This window comes from Gymnoscopelus braueri (genome assembly GCF_963280865.1).
Source record: "Gymnoscopelus braueri genome assembly, chromosome: 2".
NCBI classification, from domain to species: domain Eukaryota; kingdom Metazoa; phylum Chordata; class Actinopteri; order Myctophiformes; family Myctophidae; genus Gymnoscopelus; species Gymnoscopelus braueri.
In genome coordinates, this window is record NC_137604.1 from 2,042,680 (window position 1) to 2,061,370 (window position 18,691).

Here is an 18,691-nt window from a genome sequence, read left to right on the forward strand (position 1 = left end):
ACTGGCCAGCTACTAAAGGGATATTTCACTTTACAACATGTTTGGGGTCATTCTAACGTCTACTCAGGCTTTTGTGTTTCACCCCAGAAATCACTTACCCTACCTTTCTTTAAAGGTAGGAAGTGATTTGCTTTTTAATTAAAATAAAATTAAAATAAGTGTTAAATATAGCTCTATATTGTGATAGTAATCATTACTATAGAGTGTTTGTTCAGTAACAGTATTAAATAGCTCTATATTGTGATAGTAATCATTACTAAGTGTTTGTTCAGTAACAGTGTTAAATAGCTCTATATTGTGATAGTAATCATTTACTATAGAGTGTTTGTTCAGTAACAGTGTTAAATAGCTCTATATTGTGATAGTAATCGTTGCTATAGAGTGTTTGTTCAGTAACAGTGTTAAATGGCTCTATATTGTGATAGTACTCATTGCTATAGAGTGTTTGTTCAGTAACAGTGTTAAATAGATCTATATTGTGATAGTACTCATTGCTATAGAGTGTTTGTTCAGTAACAGTGTTAAATAGCTCTATATTGTGATAGTACTCATTGCTATAGAGTGTTTGTTCAGTAACAGTGTTAAATAGCTCTATATTGTGATAGTCATTGCTATAGTGTTTGTTCAGTAACAGTGTTAAATAGATCTATATTGTGATAGTAATCATTGCTATAGTGTTTGTTCAGTAACAGTGTTAAATAGCTCTATATTGTGATAGTAATCATTGCTATAGTGTTTGTTCAGTAACAGTGTTAAATAGCTCTATATTGTGATAGTAATCATTACTATAGAGTGTTTGTTCAGTAACAGTGTTAAATAGCTCTATATTGTGATATAATCATTTACTATAGAGTGTATGTTCAGTAACAGTGTTAAATAGCTCTTTTTTGTGATAGTAATCATTGCTATAGAGTGGTTGTTCAGTAAAAGGAGTCTCTTGTGTCTCTCCAGCTCTTTATTAAACAGAAAATGCATTTTCAGTGCTCTCTCCTGATTGGCTTAAATTTTGTCACCTACCTGAACATGTACTATACTGTTTACTAAAGAGCTGGAGAGACCCCTGTGACCGAACAAACGCTCTTTAGCAATGATTGCAATCAGAATATAGTACTTTAACCTTTTTAACAAAACAAAAAAGATACCAAAAAATATCACTTATCCTACCTTAAGTTGCTTGATTGAGTATTTAGACATTTGATATTAATTGTATCAGACACGCCCCTTTCCTATACAAACCCAATGTAACTTCAAACTCCATTTTAACCATGTTAGATTCATCGAAAACACCCGTCCTTGGTGATGGTGAGTAGATTAAAATGACCCTAAAGTTTAAACATGTTGGGAAAGTGAAATATCCATTCCTCTCTTGCAGGGCGTGTTCACTCACTTTATCCACGAGGGGGCGCCAGATGCTTGAGCCACAGAGGCAGACAAAAGACAGGATGTCACTCAGGGCAGTGGTTCTCAAACCTTTTCATGTGTATCTGGCCGCGGACCCCCATCTGAAAATATCTTGTGCCAGGGACCCCCCATACAAGATTTGTGTCAAAATGTTTCAAAAATATTCCAAATGTTAAACACTTTTGCAAGTTTAGTTTTTTTAAATAGCCAATCTACAAGCTCACAGACGCTTTTGAGCTTGTAGATCTGCTATTTTCAAATAGCCTATAGGCTATCGGGCTCAAGTGGTTAAACTGAATTGAATGCAAAATGCACTCATTTTGCTGGGAACGAGAGTCTTAGCTCCATCCCCCCAGTTTGCTTTGAAATGTCATCAGTAAAGCTCGTATTTCTCCAAACATGTACACATGTAAAATATAAGGTGCTTACCCACTTGGCCCAAATGTTAACTAGGTGTCCGGATAATTTCTTACAATGTATTAGTCCATATTTTTCCAATAAAAAAGTGTTTTAATCCAGTTTGTGGCCGAACGACGTTCCCCCCCTCGTTTACTTCCTATTTACATTACGTGTAATTCCGGCTTTCACCGGATGCGCCTCGTCACTACCACCCATTGGGAACTTCCGACAGAATCGGCCACAGACGGGATAAAAACACTTATTTATGTAAAATATGGAGGACTAATACATTACACAAACACTCCGAACACCTAGTTGACATTTGGGACAAGCGGGTAAACACCTTATATTAAGAAATACGGGCTTTACTGGTGACATTTCAGGACAAACTGGGGGGGGGGGGGGGGGGTCAGACTCGATAAAATACATTTACGATAGTCTTGATCTAAGACTAATAAAGTATAGGGAGAAAGAAAGAAAGAAAGAAAGAAAGAAATCAGAGTAGGCTACTTTACTCCTCCATTGGCACCTCCTCCAACCGTGTCCAGAGGTTCCTCCCCTCCTCACATCTCCTCTCCTCTCCTCTCTTCTCCTCCTTCATTCATTCTGTTCTTCGTGCGTCTGGTGCACGTTCCTCCTGTTCCTCCTGTTCCTCCTGTTCCTCCTGTTCCTCCTGACACTTTATTATCACTTCATTAAGTCTTAATAAACTAGTTGATTAAAGTGTTCATTAAAATGAGAGGCTCGTTGTTCACGTGCACGGTGTTGCTGCTGTGCGCGTGCGCGCGCGTGCGGGCCGTGCAGCGGAGCCAGATGTTCGGGTTCGGACCCTCAGCCGGAGATGATCTCCTGGACCCCGGGACAGATGAGACCCTCAACCTCCCTCTGGACCGAAACCTGTTCTACTATGATGACGAGTTTGATACAGTTTATGTGAGTTTATTAATCTATTATAATATAATATCTATCTAGCCCTGAAACATGACTGTCATATCATGACAGTCATGGCGCAACTTGTTCCTAGTTTTTAAAATATCTCTATTTACAACCGGTACATCTAGAAAAATGTTCATATTTCTAATATAAAGTGTTGACCACACGGTCATAGATGTAACAAGCTCAAACGGGGGGGTCTAAGTACCTGTATTTTCCGTATTGTTCAATAAAAAACATTTTAATCAAATCGGCAGCCATTTTTTCACAGAGTTATAATGTATCAGTGTGCAGTACACCTCCCAACCGATAGGGTCGCGTAGTTAAAAGCATGTGGAGAAAACTCTGAGAAAATGGCCACCCTTTGGATTAAAATGCTTTTTATTTAACACTACGGAAGATACGGGTACTTAGACCCAAGCGTTTGAACTTATTGCATCCATTGCCGTGGGGTCAGCATTTTATATTTGAAATTTGAAGGTTTATGTAGATGTACGGGTTGTAAATAAATAAATGTCAAAAACCAGGAACAAAGTAGCGCGATGACGCTTGTGACAGACGAGCGTCATGTGAACCATATGGCTAAATATCTATTTATCTGATAGATATTTGATGATTAGCTTGAATGTGAACATTGTTTTCTCACTCAACAGTAAACACACCAACAGTGGTTCTTAAACTTTTGTCATGTCAATGGCCGGCCGCTGATCCCCATCAGAAGATATTTGGTCTCAGGGACCCCCAGAAGAGAAGATTTGTGTATATAAAAAACATTTTTTTATACTTTTCAAAAATGTTCAGAAATAGCAGATGTAGAAGCTTGTAGATCTGCTATTTTTGAACAGCCAACGTATGAATGGATAAAGTGGTTAAAATGATTGTGATGATGTATTAATACACATTTTGCTGGGGACCCCCTGGAACCCCCTACAAGGACCCCTGAGGGTCCCCGGACCTCACTTTGAGAACCACTGCTTTATGTTCTGATAATGTTCCCCATAAGTGTTGTTCGCTTGTACATCAGTTATTTTAAAGTCTTTTTCGCTTGCAGATCAGTTATTTTAAAGTCTTTTTCGCTTGTACATCAGTTATTTTAAAGTCTTGTTCGCTTGCAGATCAGTTATTCTAAAGTCTTTTTCGCTTGCAGATCAGTTATTTTAAAGTCTTTTTCGCTTGTACATCAGTTATTTTAAAGTCTTTTTCGCTTGTACATCAGTTATTTTAAAGTATTTTTCGCTTGTAGATCGGTTATTTTAAAGTCTTGTAGATCAGTTGTTTCTGTCAGCACTAAAAAGGAGTGTTAATGGTGTGTGTGTGTGTGTGTGTGTGTGTGTGTGTGTGTGTGTGTGTATGTGTGTGTGTGCGCGTGCGTGCGTGCGTGCGTGCGCGCGCGCGTGTGTGTGTGTGTGTGTGTGTGTGTGTGTGTAAAAGAGGCTATTTTTAAAACATGTTGTGAAAAATTGTGACAAGTTTGCAATAATTGTGAATTATTTGAACAACAACATTCTCTCATGGGGTCCCTGAGGGGGGGGGGGGGGGTCCCTGACACAACATTATTCAGATGGGGTCCCCAGACAAATAAAATACATTTCAATCTGGGGTCCTTGACATGAAAATGTTTAAGAATCATTGATTTAAAGTCTGTTTTGGGCCACACCCCCCCCACACCCACACCCACACACACACCCCCACACACACACCAACACACACACACACACACACACCAACACACACACACACGCACGCACGCACGCACGCACGCACGCACGCACGCACGCACGCACGCACGCACGCACGCACGCACGCACGCACGCACGCACGCACGCACGCACGCACATATACAGTATATGTATGCAGGATGCATGCTTGCACACCCACACACATTCCTCTTGTCATGTGATGGAGAACATGCTGCATGTCTGGAGTCTGTCTGTCTGTCTGTCTGTCTGTCTGTCTGTCTGTCTGTCTGTCTGTCTGTCTGTCTGTCTGTCTGTCTGTCTGTCTGTCTGTCAGTGGTCACATACATCGTTTAGATGAGAGCAGAGGTGATGTAGCTTTGATGATGCAGAGGTCCACTATATTCCACACTCACTCCAGAGGAACACATTGTATATACTGTACATAAACCTCTTATCTGCGTATTTTAACTTTTTGGGTAAATTAATGCTGTACTTCGCCATTCAATGTAACACAAAAGTAGCAAAAATAGCCGATCGACAAGCTTAAAACTCAAAATCATAAGGTTCCCGGTTAGATCCCCATGGGTTAGTGTCAAAGTGTCCTTGAGCAAGACACTGAACCCATAACTGCTGCTGATGCCTTGTATGGTGTCTGTCTTGTCAGCTTAAAAGTGTTTTTAGCTTGTAGATCAGGTTCTGCTTTTGTGCTGTGTGCGTGTGCACGTGTGAGCGTGCGCGTTTGCGTGCGTGTGTGTTCAAAGTGATTTGTTTTGTCCTCCGGTACGTTCTCATCATATCATCCCTTCCCTGGTTTTGCTCATATGCTTTAAGAGCGTTTTATGTCATTATATTTATGAGTCATATAAATATAATGACAATGCGTTTGAGGCTGAAGTGTTTGTATAAACCAGTGTGTGTATAGCTCACCATGCTGCACAGACCTCACAGACCACACAGGACTGTCTCTTTACGCTGGAGGAATGCAGACGACGTGTATGTTTACCATTAAATCCTCCAGAATGTTTACCATTAGCTCTCAGAGCTCAGAGAAGTGATTCATTAACAGATCATGTTTCACTGCAGGTTGTTTTGGGGGATTTTAAGATGTTTAAACATTCACCATCGTCCATCACATGACTGAAACAGTTGTGTCACACACTCACTAAACCAGTGGTTCTCAGAGGTTGGGGTCCGAGGCCCCCCAGGGGTCCTGTTTTTTTTTTGGGGGGGGGGGCTTTTCAAAAGCTGGCAGCGGGGCACAAAGCTAAATCTTCTCTTCTGGGGGGGGGGGGTCCCTGGCACAAAACATTTTCACACGGGGGGTCCGCGGCCAACTACATATCAATTTGGGGGTCCTAGACATGAAGAAGTTTGAGAACCACTGGAGTAGACATGTGTCTTAAACTCATTTTGCTGGGGACCTCAACATTGTACTTAAGTACATGTACTTGGGTACATGTACTTAGTTACTTTTACACCACTGTGGAGTGAGTGAGTGATCTCGGACACAGACACATGTGTGCCTGGAGTTACATAAGACCACGCCCCTTTCTTTCAAGTGCCCCTTAGCCCCCCCCCCCTCTCTCTCTCTCTCTCTTCAATGAGTGACATCCTGTGTGTGTCCCCCAAACAATTAAATGTCTGCTGGGACCCCCCCCCCCTCCAGAGACCCCCAGACCTCTCTGCTTCCTTCTACACAGTCACAGCTTTGTTCTTCAGACTGGAAGTAAAAACCCATCTGGTTCTCACATCTATAATCTCATCTTTTTCTTTCTATTGATGCTAGAGATGGAACAAGATATGGCTGCTATATATATATGTATATGGACACATATCTTGGTCTCTCAAGTTATTTTTGGTTAATTAGATAAATCTTTCTCGACCACAAATGCACAGAATGTTGTTTAGAGAGAGCAAATAAAAAAAGATACATTTTACACATAATGATAAGTTGTGAACTTGGACTACGTAATGAGTAATTTTACTTAAAGTATATATTTGATGCCAGTACTTTTGTGCTTTTACTCAAGTACATTTTGATTACAGGACTTTTTACTTGTATTTCTTCATTGCAGCATTGATACTTTTACCTAAGTAAAACATTTGAGTACTTTTTCTACGCACCACTGGTGCTGGAGGTTAATGATTAACCCTTTAATGGCTTCTGGTTCTTGTTTCATCGTTTCATCTTTTCTTTCAATTGACGCTAGAGATGGAACAAGATAATGGAGCTGCTGCTATATGCACTTATCACACAAGATATGGCTGCTATATATATATATATATATGGACACATATATTGGTCACTCAAGTTATTTTTGGTTGATTAGATTTATTTTTCTCAACCACAATTGTACGGAATGTTATGTAGAGATAACACGTTTAGACATATAATAATAACAATAAGCTATATTTGTATAGCACCTTTCATGACATGAATTGCAGCTCAAAGTGCTTTACAGAGCTAGAATACAATTACAGAAAAAGTACAACTAATTTAACAATAAAGCAAAAAAGAAAAGCAGAAGCATAAAACAACATTCAAATAATAGCAAAAAGGCAGTGAATCAGGCAAAACAGTGAGGACATGAATAACAACACAGAGATTTAAAAATCAACTACAAGCAAGAGTGAAGAAATGGGTGTTGAGCTGTGCTTTAAAGCTATCCACAGAGGCTGCCTGTCAAAATAACATTAAAATAGCAAAAACCTACTTCATTAATGTGTCTTTTTCTTTCAAGACCGCAAGTCCATGTCTTAAGGCGGTTACACACCGGCGAATATGCGAATATACGCAAAATTCGGACTCGTTCCGAATAATTAAAAGACGCTTTTTTCGCTCCGCGAAACTGGTGTGGAAGCTTGCATTGACTTTATAAGGTTTTTTTAAAAAACGTATTATTCGCATGAAAAAAATCGCCCCAGTGTGTAAGGACCTTTACCGTTCCACGCTCGAACTTAAGAGTGACATAATGTGCTATAAGTTCATTGTTAACCTGCTGTCCTATAGATTATTTGAGCCACACTGTTCTCTCTTCACTCTATGTTTATGAGACTATAATATTTACCTTGTTGTTTATTGAGTTCTATAGAGTTCATGTTTACCCCCCCCCCCCTCCCTCTTTGAAACAGCAACTTTACAGCACTTTCCCGCACGTAATAAAAAACATCAAGTTGGCTTCAACACTCTTATCGTATATTACTGTTTAGGGCAGAAACGCGTCGCTTCGCGCCGCGTTTCGCGCTTGTAGATCTGCTACTTTTGATGCTTTTGTGTGACGCATGTGTTATGATCAAGTATAGTGCGTTCCTTTACACAGGTTTCTACCCTAAACAGTAGTATACGATAAGAGTGTTGAAGCCAACTCATGTTTTTTTATTACGTGCGGGAAAGTGCTGTAAAGTTGCTGTTTGAAGAGGGGAGGGGGGGGGGGTGAGTCACAGGTGCCCAGCGTACCCGGCTGTAGGGTCATGGGGGGGGGGGGGGGGGGGTGTGGACGCGCGCCAAGAGGAAGCCATGCCGTTTTTTCCAACGTGGTGTTTTTGAGTCTGTTCCGGGTCATTTTCCCTTATCAGTTACAGGTCTCTGTTCAATACCCGGCTTCATGTTTATATTTATGCCAGTGGTTTTCAACCAGTGGTCCAGGGACCACCAGTGGTCCTTGAGAGGGTTCCAGGGGGTCCCCAGCCAAATTAATAGTTAGGAACCAAATGGACCCTTATGTGTCTGTAACTCTGAGAGTGTACAAATGGAACCAAATGGACCGTAACGGGTCCATTTGGTTCCATTTGTACACTCTCAGAATTACATGAACACTGATGATGATGATACAGTGTATATTTAGACCCCCAATAAATCTAAATAGTTGAGTCCCTGGCATGTCATTTAAAATGGGGGTCCGTGGGCTAATATGTGTCAATGTGGGGGTCCTTGACGCGGAAAAGGTTGAAAACCACTGATTTATGCCATCAGACTGCATCCAAATAAACATTTTAAATAAACACATTTTGAGAGACGTGCATTTTAAAGACACGCGTTTGTAAATGCTTCATGTCTAATTCCTCTCTGGACAAATGATTGTTGTTTCGGTAATATAGCCCCTTACAAAGAACGTCTGCTATATGTATAGATGTACATAGTTTCCATGTCTGTCTGTCTGTCTGTCTGTCTGTTTGTCTGCCTGCCTGCCTGCCTGCCTGCCTGCCTGCCTGCCTGCCTGCCTGCCTGCCTGCCTGCCTGCCTGCCTGCCTGCCTGCCTGCCTGTCTGTCTGTCTGTCTGTCTGTCTGTCTGTCTGTCTGTCCGTCCGTCCGTCCGTCCGTCCGTCCGTCCGTCCGTCCGTCCGTCCGTCCGTCCGTCCGTCCGTCTGTCTGTATAGTAGTTGTAAATAGCAGATAAATAACCCATCAGTATAACATTGTGATCATCTTCCACTGTGTCTCAGAAGCTGAAGTGTTTCCCACGCTGAGAGCAGATAATTACATCCTTATAAAAGTCTCTTCAAAGCAGCTGCTGAGGTTCATGGTTAACCCTTCAACGTCTTCAGTGGTGTAGTTCACCCCCAAATTGACTTTTTGTCTCCGCCAGGCCGAAAGGCTGGCGAGAGAGTATGTTTTGCCCCCTGTCCGTCCGTCCGTCCGTCCTGTCCGTGCAGCTAATCTCTGGCACCGTTGGCCCGGTCGCTGCAAAACTGTGCACACACACTCCCTGGATGCCAATTCAGAACCTCTGCCCCAAATCTTTCACATGGGCTTGTTATAGCGCCACCAGGAGGCCGATTTGTGCAAAATCCATTTTTTTCCCATTACTCCTACAGCTTTTAACCTAACGTCATGCAAATGCGGGGAGGAGGAGGCGCGAGGCGGGGCTTTGATACGAGGCGGCGCGAGGAGGAGGAGTAGAAGGCGCGAGGCGGGGCTTTGATACGAGGCGGCGCGAGGAGGAGGAGTAGAAGGCGCGAGGCGGGGCTTTGATACGAGGCGGCGCGAGGAGGAGGAGTAGAAGGCGCGAGGCGGGGCTTTGATACGAGGCGGCGCGAGGAGGAGGAGTAGAAGGCGCGAGGCGGGGCTTTGATACGAGGCGGCGCGAGGAGGAGGAGTAGAAGGCGCGAGGCGGGGCTTTGATACGAGGCGGCGCGAGGAGGAGGAGGAGGCGCGAGGCGGGGCTTTGATGCGAGGCCGACCTGGCTTTTGTTGTTCCCCCCCACATAGCAACCAGGAAGCTACGCTAGGGGAACACTGAACACGCGTTCACACGCACACGTGATAATAGTTATTGTCCATGACGGAGGCGCGCCGACTCAGCAGAGCTTGAGGCCGAGGAGGCCCGCACTCGCGCCTCCAGGCGCGAGTGCCCGCGCCGACCGGCCAAAGGTCTGCTAGTCGAATCAGCGCCGTCCGAGTTGTGAACCGATAGGGGGAGAATAGATCTTTTCATGGGTTACAGTCTATGGTTACTATCCAGTGTCCACGACGACACACATGTGTGCGTGCATGTGTGCATGCGCACACATGCACGCACACATGTGTGTCGTCGTGGACATAGTTTTGCATTCATTCATTCACACGCTTGCATTCATTGCCCTCTAGTGTTGGTATACAGAATTGCCTGGGTGGTGGTAAAAACAAGTGATCCCTTTCCAATTTCCCTGTAACATATATATATAGTAGTGATGTGCGGGTCAGGTTTTTTCATGTGGGTCATGTGATGTGGATCATGTGATGTGGGTCATGTGATGTGGGTCATGTGATGTGGGTCATGTGATGTGGGTCATGTGATGTGGGTCATGTGATGTGGATCATGTGATGTGGGTCATGTGATGTGGGTCATGTGATATGGGTCATGTGATGTGGATCATGTGATGTGGGTCATGTGATGTGGGTCATGTGATGTGGGTCATGTGATGTGGGTCATGTGATGTGGGCTATAGAATGAGACACATCACATTCCTGTGTGGAAGAGCGTTGTGATTGGCTGTGGTCGCATGTCAGTCAGCGGTGGTGATGATGATGCTGTGCAATGAGCTGTGAACTTTGATTGGTCGTGGGAATGCGTTGTGCATTGTGACGGCTGCATTTGATTGGGTATCGTTTTGTTGTGCGTTGTGATTGCCTGTGGTTGTGTTCTATGTTGTGATTGGCCGTGGTTGCGTTGTGCGTTGTGACGGCTGCTTTTCATTGGCTGTGGTTGCGTTGTATGTTGCGACGGCTGCATTTGATTGGCCATGGTTGAGTTGTGCATCGTGACGACTGTGTTTGATTGGCTCGTGGTTGCGTTGTCTATTGTGGCGGCTGCATTTGATTGGCCGTGGTTGAGTTGTGCATTGTGACGACTGTGTTTGATTGGCTTGCGGTTGCGTTGTCTATTGTGGCTGCTGCATTTGATTGGCCGTGGTTGCGTAGTGCATTATGACGGCTGCATTTGATTGGCCGTGGTTGCGTAGTGCATTGTGATGGCTGCATTTGATTGGCTGTGGTTGCGTAGTGCATTGTGACGGCTGCATTTGATTGGCTTTGGTTGCGTAGTGCATTGTGGCGGCTGCATTTGATTGGCCGTGGTTGCGTAGTGCATTGTGACGGCTGCATTTGATTGGCTGTGGTTGCGTACTGCATTGTGACGGCTGCATTTGATTGGCTTTGGTTGTGTAGTGCATTGTTGTGGCTCATTTGATTGGCTGTGGTTGCGTAGTGCATTGTGGCTGCTGCATTTGATTGGCCGTGGTTGTGTAGTGCATTGTGGCTGCTGCATTTGATTGGCTGTGGTTGCGTAGTGCATTGTGATGGCTGCATTTGATTGGCCGTGGTTGCGTAGTGCGTTGTGACGGCTGCATTTGATTGGCCGTGGTTGGTTAACCATGAACCACCAGCAGACATGAAGGCGTTGTTGTAAAGTATCCAAACTGTACATTTACTCAAGTACTGTACTTAAGTACAATTTTGAGTTATTTTGTATTTAGATTATTATTACAAAACATACATTAACCACGTCAACTCACACACACATTCACACACACACATTCACACACCAATGGCGGAGGAAACCATGCAAGGCACCAACCTGCTCATCGGGAGCAATAGACCATATTCACACGGCGGCCATGTTGCTATTAACTATTAAGTCAATGAAGTGCCACCCCGGTTGCCATGGCAACGGAGTGGCACTTTCAATGTTAAATTCCAAAATGGCCGCCGTGTGAATATGGTCTATTAGGGGTTCAGTGTCTTGCTCAAGGACACTTCCACACTAACTCTGGGGGAGCCCGGGATCGAACTGGGAACCCCGCGGTTACCATCCGGCCGCTCTGCCCCTGAGCCACTGCCGCCATAAAGGTAGAGCTGTTGAGGTTTTTTCTCATACTTTCCCCATAGGCTCTCTATCTCTCTCTATCTTTGTGAGAGAGAGCATCCTGTGGGAGCGATGTGTGTTTCCTGTGAAGTTTACAGGATGTCATTACACTCTGACAACATCTGGAGTTCTGTACACTCACACATTATGTTACACTCTGACAACATCTGGAGTTCTGTACACTCACACATTATGTTACACAATGTTTAACAAACAGCTGCTCTGTCTCCTGCTCCTCCTCACTGTGTAAATCAGCATGATGTGTGTGTGATGTAATGTGTGTGTGTGTGTGTGTGTGTGTGTGTGTGTGTGTGTGTGTGTGTGTGTGTGTGTGTGTGTGTGTGTGTGTGTGTGTGTGTGTGTGTGTGTGTGTGTGTGTGTGTGTGTGTGTGTGTGTGTGTGTGTGCGTGTGTGTGTGTGCGTGTGTGTTACATCATGGGAACCATCCCCAAACTGTGTCTAGGCTTGTCTGCCTTCTAGACACACTGTCAACCTGGCCTCTCTGTTCTGGGTATATAGGCTACGTCCATACGTCCATGTTCTGGGTATATAGGCTACGTCCATACGTTCACGTTCTGGGTATATAGGCTACGTCCATACGTTCACGTTCTGGGTATATAGGCTACGTCCATACGTTCACGTTCTGGGTATATAGGCTACGTCCATACGTTCACGTTCTGGGTATATAGGCTACGTCCATACGTCCATGTTTTTCAAAACTTTCAAAAAAGTCGGAAACTACGGATTCAAGCACATATTGTTCCTTTACTCAGATGAACTTCTAGCTGTTCAAATGTGATGCTCTGTTTGGTCCTGTTAATGTGAGCCTTTCAGTGTTTAAGGCCTCGTTCACACCAGGACTGTTTGGTTCCTTTGAAAGGGACCGCGGTCCGCTTAGTCCTTTGGTCCGGTGTGTTTGGAGTGGTGTGAACACGCGTTCGAACCCGGGTGTGGATCAAACAAGCGGACCACGTACCGCATGAAAAGTGAGAACTCAGTCCGCTTCCAAATGAACCACGATCACGTTCGTTACGGGTGTGAACGCAATCAGACTTTATAGAGGACCAAATATAGGAAATTAACCCAGTGCATTCTGCATTGTGTGTTCATTAAAGAACAATATGTAAAATATAATAAACCACTACTGGTGTAGATGTATCAATAATTAATGTTGTAACTCATACAAGACACTATCGACATCTTTGGGGGGTTTTTTCTCAGTTTTTTTTCCCCACTCTCTCTTTTCCCTGTATGGGTCTGTGAGCAGTGTGTCACAGAGCAGTGTGTCTCTGTCTAGCCCTGAGACATCTGTCATATCAGGACAGTCATGGCGCAACTTCTTCCTGGTTTTGGCACTTTCTCCATTTACAACCTGTACATCTACATAAACGTTTACATTTCAAATATAAAGTGCTGACCCGACGGCCACGAATGTAACAAGTTAAAATCGCTCAGGTCTAAGTACCCGTATCATCTGTATTGTTCAATAAAAAGCATTTTAATCCGATCGCCGGCCATTTTCTCATAGAGTTATAATGTATCAGAGTGCAGTACACCTCCCAACCGATAGGGTTGCGTAGATGAAAGCATGTGCGTAATTCTGAGAAAAAGGCCATTGATCGGATTAAAATGTTTTTTATTGAACAATACGGAAGATACGGGTACCTAGACCCGGGCGTTTTAACTTTTAACGTTACATCCATGGCCATGGAGTCAGCACTTTATATTTGAAATCTAAACGTTTATGTAGATGTACATTTCAAAAGGCAGGAACAAGTTGCGCCATGATGCTTGTGACAGAGGCGGCAGTGGCTCAGGGGTAGAGTGGTACAGTGAACTGGAAACCGCAAGGTTCCCAGTTCGATCCCGGGCTGGGTGGCTCCCCCAGAGTTAGCGTGGAAGTGTCACTGAGCAAGATGCTGAACCCGAGTCCCGATGAGCAGGTTGATGCCTTGCATGGTGTCCTCCGCCATCGGTGTGTGAATGTGTGTGTGAATGTGTGTGTGAATGTGTGTGTGAATGGGTGAATGTAATGCACAATCTATGTAAAGCGCTTTGGATACAAGCGCTATATAAATGCACCATTTACCATTCTCAGACGAGCGTCATGTGAACCATGGCTAGTCTCTGTCCAGCAGACAGCTGCAGATCGGAGCTGATGCGCACAAGGTTGTCCTATGCACACAAATAACAGATGGGGGGGTCCCCAGCGAAAGTAGTTCATATACTGTAGCGCCACAATCATTTTAACACTATGAGCTTGTAGATATTTTCAGAAACTGTTGAACATTAACGAAAACCTTTGAATACTTTCTGCTTCTTCTTTTTTTTTTTTAAGCGAACATTTTTAAGACACATCTTTGCTTCTGAGGGTCCCTGCGTGCATGGCACAAAAATACATTTTCAGATGGGGGGTCCGTGGCCAAAGATATATACATTTGGGGGTCCCTGACATGAAAAGGTTTGAGAACCACTGGATCCACATGGTCAGATCCAACCCATCATGACCTTAGCAGTGTGTGATCCCCCCCCCTCCCCTTCCTGTGCCCCCCCCCCCCCTCATCCTGTTTTAACCATGAAAAAACAACAACAGATAATCGCTGACACATGTTTCCTGTTAACCCTTTAAGACCGGGAACGCATCTGTCTGTGTCATTTTTAGATTTTTTTCGGCTATTTAAAAATAGCAGATCTATAGCCGCGCTATGAGCTTGTAGATCTGCTATTTAAAAAAAAAAACATGATTTTTTTTGCAAATCTTTATATATATATATATATATATATATATATATATATATATATATATATATATATATATATATATATATATATATATATATATATTATTATTTTTTTAAAGCGAAATGTTTTAACTCAAATCTTTGCTTCTGGGGGGATTCCACAAATGTCTTCTAAATCAGAACAGTTTTTTTAAGAAACGTATGTTGCTATAATCTCAGTGGTTCTCAAACCTTTTCATGTCAAGGACCCCCAAAATGATATGTGGCCGCGGACCCCCATCTCAAAATATGTTGTTCCAGGGACCCCCAGAAGCAAAGATTTGAGTAGAAAATAATCGCTTTAAAAATATATATAAAATTAAAGATTTGCAAAAACGAAAAAAAAATATATAAAAAAAAAATAGCAGATCTACAATGAGCTTGTAGATCTGCTATTTTTGAATAGCCAAAGAACTCTAAAAATGACACACAGATTTGTTCCCGGTCTAAAAGGGTTAACAGACAAGAGACACATGCTAAATAACATGCTCTCTGTCGTGGGGAAACCTCATAATAATATGTCTCAAACTGTTACTTTTCAGGAAATGTAAACGCACATGCGTGCGGGGGCCACATGCGTGCGGGGGCCACATGCGTGCGGGGGCCACATGCGTGCGGGGGCCACATCTGACCCCCTGATGAAAAAAAAACCCTTTTCCTCTATCTCTCCATTCAGCCGCTTCAGCCCAAAGCCCCTCTGAAAGTACAGGCTATTAGCAGCATAGCTATTAGCATAGCTATTAGCATAGCTATTAGCATAGCTATTAGCCAGTGGTGGAAAAAGTACTCACATTTTTTTTTTACTAAAAGTAAAAATCAAAATGTACTTAAAGTTGCAAAAGTAGAAAGTACTCATTATGCAGAATGTCTCAATTCACAAGTTTTCAAATGTATACATTTTTTAAATTTTTTATAGCAGATCGACAAACTCACAATGCGTCGCATCGCGACACATTGTGAGCTTGTAGATCTGCTATTTTCAATTGGCCAGAAATATAGGGATGAAGTGGTGAAAGTGCGTTTTATAATAATAATTTAAATCTGCAAAGTAACTAGTAACTAAAGTTTTCATATAATTATAGTGGAGTAAAAGTACAATATTTGCCTCTCAGGTTTAGTGGAGTAGAAGTAAACGGACAGAAATTGGAAATACAACAGTACATTAAAAAATACCTAAAACTTGTACCTAAGTACAGTACTTGAGTAAATGTACTTAGTTACTTTACACCACTGCTATTAGCATCCTCTGCTCAGACAATAGCTCTCCTGTCTTATCAGACGGAGCTCAAGTGGCTTCAGGACATTTCACTAACGCACTGGTTCCCAAACCTGGGGTCTGGGGCCCCCATGGGGGACGCCAGAGATCAGTGGTGGGGGGGGGGGGGGGGGGATGGGGAGAGAGGAGGGGGTGGAGGGCCTAGGGACGTTTTTAAACATGTTGTTCAAAATCATATCTTTTCACCCACTTTTAAAAAATATCGACAGAAAAAAAGTTCAAACGTGACGTCTTGTAGATCGCCATGTTTTTTTCTCGCTATTTGTCATATGAGAATATAATGAAAACTTGTACGTCCCCCCCCCCCCCAAAAAAACATTATAATAAAAAAAATGCCTTGTGTGTGTGTGTTTGTGTGTGTGTGTGTGTGTGTGCGTGCGTGTGTGCGTGCGTGTCTGTGTGCGTGTGCGTGCGTGTGCGTGTGCGTGTGTGTGTGTGTGTGTGTGTGTGTGTGTGTGTGTGTGTGTGTGTGTGTGCGTGCGTGTGTGTGTGCAGTGGCGGAACAACTCAAAGCCGGGCCGGGAGGCACAGCACAGTGATCAGGCCCCCCCTGCGCACGCACATCCCGTGCTCGCGCGGTTTTGGGCGGATTCGGTCACTTTTTGGGGGGCTTTTTGTCACTTTATTTTGGCTGTAGGGTTATGTTAGGGTTATGTTGTTTAAATCTTATTTTTGCCTGATTTTACCGATTTATTATCTGACGGCCCGGGCCCTCCAGGGTCGCGGGCCCGGAGGCGGCCGTCTCCCTGGCCTCCCCGGACGCTCCGCCACTGTGTGTGTGTGTGTGTGTGTGTGTGTGTGTGTGTGTGTGTGTGTGTGTGTGTGTGTGTGTGTGTGTGTGTGTGTGTGTGTGTGTGTGTGTGTGTGTGTGTGTGTGTGTGTGCGTGCGTGCGTGCGTGCGTGCGTGTGCATGTGTATGTATATGTGCGAGTAGGGGGGGTGGGGTGGGCTGTGTTCATCCATTATGCTGCTGGTATTATTCATGTGTTTCAGTGGAGGCAGAGGCAGTCTCCGGGGGGGGGGGGGGTTCTTGTACTTTTATTTTATAATTACAATTTAAACATTTAGCAGACACTCTTATCCAGTGGTGGAAAAAGTACTCAAATGTTTTACTTAAGTAAACGTATCAATACTGCAATGTAGAAGTAAAAGTCTGGTATTAAAAAGGTACTTGAGTAAAAGTACGTTGGCATCAAAATGAAAAAAGTACTAAAATGTTTTCAAATAGCAGATCTACAAGCTCACAACGCGTCGCATCGCGACGCGTTGTGAGCTTGTAGATCTGCTATTTTCAAATAGCCTAAGTATAAAATAGGGCTAAAGTGGTTAATGTATGTTTCATAACATCATAATTTATATCTAAAGTAACATAAAGTAACTAAAGTTTTCAAAACATTTTAGTAAAGTAAAAGTATTGGAAATTGTAAAATACTCCCGTAAAGTAAAAATACCTCAAAATGGTACTTAAGTACAGCAGAGTAAAGCATGAACTCTAGTGAAGGAGGTAATGAACACATAAACAGAGAACGGTGACCCTGTGTGTGATTGATTGGTAAACGATGTCGTCGTGTGAAGAAGAAATGATTGTATAACTTGTAGAGTAGATCAGGGAGACTTGTGTGTGTGGGTTAAGGTTATTTACTTCATGTATTTATTGTGTGTTATAGTTAGGTATTTATCATGTGTTTTATAACACCCCTGTCTATGCTGCAGTCTAATGGTACAGTCCAGGCTCATTAGCTCCAGCATGGGTATAAAAGGGCTGCTGTCAGTTCATTAGAGAGCAGAGCTGAGGGTGAGAAGCTAGACACCACCAGGAGTGGGTGTTTCAGCTGATGTCTTGTTATGTGTTGGTGAATAAATACACCTTCAGGGTTAAACCCTATCTCAAGGCCTCTGTACTGCTTCCAGCCGCAAGTCGGCCATCTTCACATTTAGGATTTAAGAACTGGAGTTCTGAATCAAGTCGTCTGATAGATGTTTCAGATTAGCCCTTAGCTTCTAACAGAGCTAAAAACCTCAACAGCAGCCTTTCTGCTCCGATTCATGAAATACCGCAGGCCTATAGAAGAAGTTTTGTCCTTTGTGTCAGAACAGAGGCAGAAACATCTCTAATGGTGTCATTTTCACCATCGTGTCCTTGTGGCCTCCAGCACAGGTTCGGTCTTTGAAGCTGTTGAGTGTGTGAGTGTTTTCTCCAAACCGCAGACAGAGCATAACATGCATTATAGCAGGATGTCTTTAAGTAGCACTTGAAGCAGCAGCAGTGAATGCGTCCTCCTAGCATCTGTTTACATTAGACTATAGAGCATCCTAACATAGCATGTATTTACTATGGAACATTACATCATCCCATCCCACAACAACTGAGAAATGTTCTGATAAAACGCTGTGTGTCTGCAGGTCTGAGAGAAACATCTTATACAGTCTGTTGATGTTTGAAGTCTTGGAAGATATATAGAACAAGGGTGTGTGTGTGTGTGTGTGTGCGTGTGTGCGCGTGTGCACACACACACACACACGCGCACGCGCGCGCGTGTAATGTCAGCATGGTTAACATCACAGATAAACATGTGTGCAGACTGGATTCAGATCATTGAACAGGTTAATGTTTGTGTGTTCTGGACACAGAGCCTTTAACTACAGATAAGCTCCTTCCAGCTTAACGATTCACTTTGTTTAGTTTTGGCCTTAATGTACCAACACAACGTTACAGTACACAGTGTTCTGTTATTTAGTCTACATCCAGTCTATAGCATACTGTAGGCATGAGGTCACTGGGTAAATGGTAAATGCATTAATGTACGTAGCAGCTTTCTGCAAAGCGCTTTACAATGTGCACGCACGCACACACACACACAGACACACGCACACGCACGC

At 43.4% G+C, this 18,691-nt stretch overlaps 1 protein-coding gene across 1 annotated transcript in view; it reads left to right on the forward strand.

The window, feature by feature from the left end:
- The first annotated feature begins 2,458 nt into the window (after window positions 1-2,458).
- Window positions 2,459-18,691, forward strand: part of LOC308076107 (nidogen-1-like) — a 69,895-nt gene continuing 53,662 nt past the window's right edge. The window contains 1 exon segment of the mRNA XM_080416221.1: window positions 2,459-2,733. Within this exon segment, the coding sequence (XP_080272347.1) occupies window positions 2,536-2,733 (198 nt within the window). The 5' untranslated portion in view covers window positions 2,459-2,535.